The sequence below is a fragment of the Sinocyclocheilus rhinocerous genome, unplaced genomic scaffold, assembly GCF_001515625.1.
Source record: "Sinocyclocheilus rhinocerous isolate Xijiao unplaced genomic scaffold, SAMN03320098_v1.1 scaffold823, whole genome shotgun sequence".
In the NCBI taxonomy this organism is placed as follows: domain Eukaryota; kingdom Metazoa; phylum Chordata; class Actinopteri; order Cypriniformes; family Cyprinidae; genus Sinocyclocheilus; species Sinocyclocheilus rhinocerous.
Window position 1 is genome coordinate 238,364 of NW_015627245.1, and position 7,579 is coordinate 245,942.

Consider the following 7,579-nt stretch of genomic DNA (forward strand, 5'->3'; position numbering starts at 1 on the left):
CAGAAAGCAGTATCTGCCGATACGATCACCGATACCGATCTTTTTAAAGCCTTCTTTATCATTTATAACTATTTATAGTAATACTCCAATCAGGATTTTTTGACATTTATTCAGGGCCTGAAATTCCCCTCTTAGGTGACTCTTGTGAGGGGGCATTTTTTTATTTGAGGGGTGGAGGGGGGCATTTTTTAGACATTTTTCAATAATAGATCTCAACTAATTGTTTGATCATGCAGTGAATTTTTGTTTTTACAATCGTGCAATTGTTGCACAATAGCTTACACACAGCAATTTTGTGAGCTGTATGTGAGGTTCACACATACTTTGTTTGCAGTGCATATGCAGTCCATGTGCAGAAGCAGCACGGACTCATTGTGCTTTCACACAGGAGTCCGCTACTGATCCGTGGCTGTTTACTACATACACAACATTTATCCATTATTTTGATTTCAAATCCAAACATTGACACTGAAAATGCTTTTTCAGCATTGCGATTCTTTTTTTACACAGTACAGTAATACAATCTTTCATAGACGTGTTTAAACGCAATAAATATAAGCAACACATTATTCAATTCTTTTTACTTTTGCATTTACTTCTAGATTTATATATTAAGTTGCTCAAGCAAGTGGCAAAACATTTAAACTACTTTTCTTACATTATCACAAACATTCTAAATTAAAACTTACCATTGAGAGAAACGGTACCATTGAACTGTACCTCACCTTCAGCATTATAATTATTTCAGACTGAGACAAGACCAAACCTCTCACAGCAGGCGCGTCATCAGCTTGAGATCGGTTTATGAGATCGGCCTTTATAGAGACCGCCGATCAAACATCCCAAAGCGATTATCGGCCGATAGTGATCGGTAACCGATCAATCGGAGCACCCTTAACTTACAGCCTCTCAGATCTGGCAGTACAACTTCAAATCCTAGCGCTTAGACTTTTGCTACTCCTTTCGTGACATTCCTGTAGCAAAACTCACTTGTGCACTTGTAAATAAAGATGCGAGACAGCAGAACCGGGGGTGGGGCTGGGGTGCGAATGAAGCCACTTTACTGGTCAAAAGAAACATTAATATGCACATGTATCAGTTATTTGTAAAATGCTGGAAACTATTTATTGAATATCCTTAGCTTTTACAGGATTTTATTAAAGACAATGCATTCATCTTGTCATTCAAGTATTATCTGCTAGACAAATAATGCAACATCTTTCATATGTATATCCTACTGCATATTGCAGAGAGTAAAATGGCTGTACCAACTGCTTATAAATAAAGCATGGAAATTTGTTTAACCACTTTATATAATGACCATTAAGGCCAATATAAAGCTATTAAGGCACAAGTGAAAATGAAACAGGTTAAAAACTGATGAAGGTAGGCGAGTAACTTGCCAATATGGTGCATGATAATATGAATGTAATATATCAAGTAAACAGTAAAGGCCACCAACACATAAAATGCATTTAACAGCTTTCTCCAATATGCACATCTGTAAGAAAAAAAAAAAATACAAATAAATAAATAAATAAGAAAGTGGGTTGCTTATTGTATTCAGCAGTATAATCCGTTGTATTTATACTTTGCCCGTGAAAATTTCACTTAGTTAGGCCAGCACATTTAATCATACAAATAATTCTGTTTTGAAAGACCTTTACACAATAGTTTGATGTGTGTCAAACTGATGTTTATCCAGGTCCACAGTGCATCACATGGTCAAAGAACAGACATTTGTTTTTTTGTTTTTTTCAAGTTCTTGCATGGTCTTTTACTTCAAGTCTACCTTTGTAATTTATTTACACAAGAAACTGAGGATAACACAACAATCACAACGGCACAGGTTACAAAAATGTTATTAGGCCACAGATACATTTGTACAGTTTATTTCATGTTTTGTGCATGCTGTCACTAAATGATGACATCGCACAACTGGCACCGTTGCTTGCAGGCAAACAGCTTTTAGTGAAAACACTGAGCAGTGCTGCCACATTTAATAATCTTAGTATTTCAGTGTGAGATTGATTTGTTTGTTTGATTGTGTTTAACGCCATGCCAAAAAGAAACAAATTATAACAAATTATATTTTCGCTAAAAACTCTAACACTGTATCTGGCTTAACTCTTCAAAAGAGTTAGTATTTCACAGTGTAATATTATTAATGTCAACAAAAATATAAATACGTTGATTTATTTGATCTCATATTAATTTAAAAATAGCAGCTTTTTTGCCATAAGAACCCTTAAAGGGGTAGTTGACTGCGATTTCACTTTTTGAACTTCATTTAGTGTGTAATGTTGCTGTTTGAGCATAAACAATATCTGCGAAGTTACGACGCTGAAAGTTCAATGGAAATGGAGTAGGGATGCTCCGATCCGCCGTTTTCGCCTCTGATACCGATTCCGATACCTAGGGTTCGGTATTGGCCGATACCGATCCGATACCAGTGAAGTTTTTTTCCCTCATTTAAATAAATATAGAATTTATATATCTCTGTGTGTGGGAGATATTGTCTTTTAATGAAAAGTCTGTTTAATGCCTACAATTACGACTGGTAGGGACTACAACGAGCTACTTCCCAGGTTGGTGACATCACAAACCCTGAAATTTACATAAACCCCGCCCCTGGGAGCACCCAACAAAGGGGGCGAGGCAATGTTGCGTGGCTTTTCCACCTGAGCACATGCAACTATTGCCTGTGATGGTAAGGGGCGTGACGTTTCCAGACAACGTGCGATACGCGGTTAACGAATCACAACACACTGGGCCAGCTAACCAATGTTAGTGTTATCATAGAAACAGGAAGTCAACCGGCCGTTCAAATGACAATGGAGACAGCGGCATAGAATAAAGGTAAAATATATGAAAAATTAGGCAGTTTTTTTAAAACTAAGCATGAACATACACTGCACCCCATAAACGCAATCAAGCCTAGAAAAAAAGCAGTCAACCACCCCTTTAAGCAGACCATTTGTTGATAAAAGGAATTACATATTTAGAATGGACATCACTGCATAAAAACAGACCATTAGGCCTACAGTACAGCAGAGTGTGTAGTCTGCTGCGGGAGGCGGGAGGATGCGAATGGAGTATCCTGATCCACCACGGCTTCCCAGCAGCCAGCACTGTCCATTAGGTAAGCTGACAGCTTCCGCAGTCTTCTGCCGTGCCGAGTTGTTTTCCCAAAAGCCGGCTCTTCTACCAAAACGGCACACTGGCTGCCGCTGTTGCGTGACATCATCACGCAAAGAAAGCATCCGATGTTATTGGCCAGGCATCGACCAATAAAGTGGCTTCATTCCCACCCCAGCCCCACCCCCGGTTCTGCTCTCTCGCATCTGCATTTACAAGTGTACAAGTGAGTTTTGCTACAGGAATGTCACGAAAGGAGTAGCTGATTTGAAGTTGTACTGTCAGATCTGAGAGGCTGCATGTGCCGACTTGTGGTTGTACAGCGAAATTTAAAGGGTTAGTTCACCCAAAAATGAAAATTAGCCCATGAATTACTCACCCTCAAGGCATCCTAGGTGTATATGACTTTCTTCTTTCAGACGAATCCAGCCGGAGTTATATTAAAAATTGTCTTTGCCCTTCCAAGCGAGCTGCTTCCGTGTACAACTGTTGGCGCAAGCTACATTTAAGTGATTATTACGTTTTGAATATGGATATTTTTCTTACAAAAACGCATCGAGTCGCTACAGGAGGGCTTTGTTCACCCCCCGGAGCCGTGTGAGGCACTTTTTATTATGGACGGATGCGCTTTAACTTCTTTTGGACTGATGCACTGCAACACCGTCTGACTGCCATTAATTAAACAGCTTGGAAGATCAAAGACAATTTTTAATATTACTCCGATTGGATTCATCTGAAAGAAGGAAGTCATATACGCCTAGGATGGCTTGAGGGTGAGTAAATAATGGACTAATTTTCATTTTTGGGTGAACTATCCCTTTAAGTAAAGTGCAAAAGTAGACATGCGTGTCTGTCATTTTCTTTATGTGAATGTCATTTTACACATTTGTAACTAATAATCTGCAACTTCGTGTTTTGATTATTGTCTGTGTGTGCAAATCGAAAGACTCCGCTTTTCACATCAGAGCTGTGAGTGTAAATTTCAACTTACAAATATGGATATTAATATGACAAGTTCTCACATTCAAATCAACAAGCTCTCGAGTTTTGCAACTGTTTTACCTTCATAAAAGGGACACCTCACAATCTCTGCATGAGACCATAAGTCCATATCGAGCGTGCATGTGGAATCAGGTCACACAGAGCGAGGGAAGTGAAGCACACGCACCTGTTTTCCGCTGTGTATCCTGTTTCTGCGCAGTACAGGTGTGCTGCCCGTGGTCACCCACACACCGGCCAACGTGTTACTATACACCTCGTTCTCCTCGATCACTCCCTGACCCTTCTCATGCTGCAACAGACCACAGAGAGACGAGACAATCAGTCTATAGCAATGCTTTAGTGAGCAACCTGGTTGACTAGAACAGGGTTGGGAATTAACATGGGCTTTGGGCAAAAATGCCCCACAGTTTCAAGATACTGGGGCAAAACATGCCCCCGCACAATTACACTAAATCAATTATGACTGTTGCGGTTAAATTCATCATAAACAACAAATTGCATACATGATGTAAAAACATTATGCAGTGTAATCAGCTTTACTGATCATAATGTGAGCACATTATACACAAAAGCACATTAGTCAATAATATAAATATAATAAACTAAATAATCTAATATAAAAAGAACTAATAATAATAATAATAATAATAATCTAAAATAAATAAAGATAAAAATTAATAATAATAATAAATGCATAAATAAATAATATTGACAAACTAATAAATAATATAAATCTAAAAACAAAAACGTACATATTTTATTGCATTAAAAATACAATAAAAAAAAAAAATCTATGTTGTAGTGCACAATCAACTGGAAAACTGCACACAGAAGTTGGTGAATTTGAATGTTTCAATAATGGGGAACTTTCTTCGCTTGCTTTATATTCCCAATTTTAAAAAAATATATATAACTGTTTGGTCACAACATTCTTCAAAATATCTTCTTCTGTGTTCAACAGATGAAAGAGACTCATACAGGTTTGGAACAACCTGAAGGTAAGTAAATGATGACAATTTTCATTTTTGGCTGAACTATGCCTTTAATTTCTGACCTTGTACTAAAATACGACTGGTAGATGTTTTTGTCTGTTCACTCACCACATAAATGCCTCCATGCTGTCCGTCGTGGATCTTGTTGTGCCGGACAATCGGGCAGCTGTTGGTCCGAATCTGGATTCCAGCTAAAGCGTTGCCATAGATGTCGTTCCCTTCAATGAGACCTCGGCCGTCGCCGAATATGTAAACACCACCCTGGTTGCCATTGAATATGGCATTACCCCTGTGATTGATCAGAAGAGGGGTTAGAACTGAGCACAAACAGTGTAACTGTACAGATATCGCAGTATGGTATGATTAGACGTGTGTTTATTGACGAGTCTCTCACCTGATCGTGGGGTCGCTGTTTGAGGTAATCCACACACCCGCAAAGTTGTTTGCATAGATCTTGTTCTCGATGAACTGGCCTCGGCCCTTCTCATGCACGTAGATGCCACCCGTCTGTCCATGATGGATCTCGCAGCGCACTACCGTAGGGTTAGCATACGCCTTCACCTCGAAACCTGCTATCCGGTTCCTGTGGATGCTGCAGCTTTCAAAGTAGCCCTGCAGAGGGAGCCAGACAGTCACTAAACACACACTTCTAAGTCTGGTTTTGCAAAGTTCAGAATATAGTTAATTAAACCATAAAATTGTTACTTGAAAAAACTTTAACTGAAATTTGTTTTTATTTTATTTCAGCTAGCTGAAGTTAGTTTAAATATTCAACATTTTATTAATATATATTATCAAATATTATATTATATTTATACTACCATGGCAACATTTCTCATTTAAAACTAGTGGTGGGCGGAATTACCAAAATTTTATATCACGGTATTTTTCAAAATTATACCGGTTTCACGGTATATGACGGTATTTTTTTATTATTTTTTTCATGCATGACCGGGTGTTAACCACATTTTCTACTGACTGAGAGAGGAAATACTGCAGTAGATTGACTTCGAATGCCATATTTTACTGTCATGATGAGTGAATATTGTAGAAACATTCCACACTAAATAGTGACTAAACACGACCCATTAATACATAAAACCAGGAGTCACTCTCATTTATAATCGCGACATCGTCTGATAATATCAACATTAACAGACGAACTATGCTCATATTTATAATTCCAAACAGTCAGTAAGTGACAGGTGCTTTGTACTCATTTACTGACGAGTCTGCTGCGGTACAGCCAAATGAAAGCGATGCTTCTCTGCCGCTCACTGCACAGAAGAGACGCAGAGAGAGGCGACACTGTGCCGGGAGAGTCAGACCTCACGCTCGCGGGGCAGTACTGGCGACATCTTCCAACTGAACCATAGCTAAGGCTTATCCAAAAAAGTCGCTAGATTTGTCAGTATGTATATTCTATGGAAAAAAAGCTGCTAAAAGGGTCTGAAAGTTGTTCAATATAGTGCTAAAGACACGGGAGCTGATGGCAGCGGGAGGTGGATATTTGTGGCCGAGTTCACATTCTTCTAGATCTACAGCTTCAGTTTCAGAACTTGCACGCTTAGTAACACATACAGCTGTGTCCTCACCACAGTGCAACAGTGAAAAGAAACCCCTCTCAAACAGTGTCGCGTTCCGAATAGGGCTGGGACAAAAAAATCGATGCATCGCGATTCGTGGATCGATTGTGAGATTTTCGGAATGCATCGGGATTCTCTCGATTCTGAGCTTAGCTTTTAACAGCAGATGGCGCTCTAGGCTAGTTGTTAACCGCACACTCAAATGCTCACGAAGAAGAGCGCTTGTGCATTCGACTGAGTAATGTAAGTGGTTAAATGTACTTGCACATCGGCTTTTATGATGCGAGATTAATGTAAACACAGCCCACTGTGAACATCCTTGTAATTCGCTTCAACCTTTTCGAACTTTATGAATCATTATTTTAGGTGGTGCTTGTATAAGGAACTGGAAGCAAGCAGAATACGGCTATTTCTAAAGCACGCAGCGCCATCTGCTGTTAAAAACTAAGCTCAGAATCGATTCAAGAGAAAATCGCAATGCCTTCGGAAAATCTCAGAATCGATGCAGAATCATTTCTCGATTCACGATGCATCGATTTATTGTCCCAGCCCTAGTTCCGAACGTTATTTAAACGACACTAGCGGTATTGCGGTATTTAAAAAATTAATATCACAAGAAAAATAAACACCAGTATTCGGTATGAACCGGTATACTGCCCAGCACTATTTATACTATTTAACAATAAATACTATAGTACAAAAATAATACTAAAATAACAGAAACATTTTAAATTGTTTTTGTTAATTGAAAATAAAGCTGAAATAAAATAAAATATAAATGTTAGATGCAAAACTTCAAATATAAAAATTTGATTAAAAAAATAATATTTATATATATATATATATATATATATATATATA

At 38.4% G+C, this 7,579-nt stretch overlaps 1 protein-coding gene across 1 annotated transcript in view; it reads right to left on the minus strand.

Annotated features, from left to right (window-relative positions):
• The window catches only part of LOC107725019 (F-box only protein 11-like), a 41,189-nt gene that overhangs the window by 7,468 nt on the left and 26,142 nt on the right, over positions 1-7,579 (minus strand). Inside the window, exons 12-14 of the mRNA XM_016534150.1 lie at positions 5,527-5,744; positions 5,241-5,421; positions 4,307-4,429 (exon numbers count right to left, since the gene is read on the minus strand). Of these exons, the coding sequence (XP_016389636.1) occupies positions 4,307-4,429; positions 5,241-5,421; positions 5,527-5,744 (522 nt within the window). The remainder of the gene's footprint in view (positions 1-4,306; positions 4,430-5,240; positions 5,422-5,526; positions 5,745-7,579) is intronic.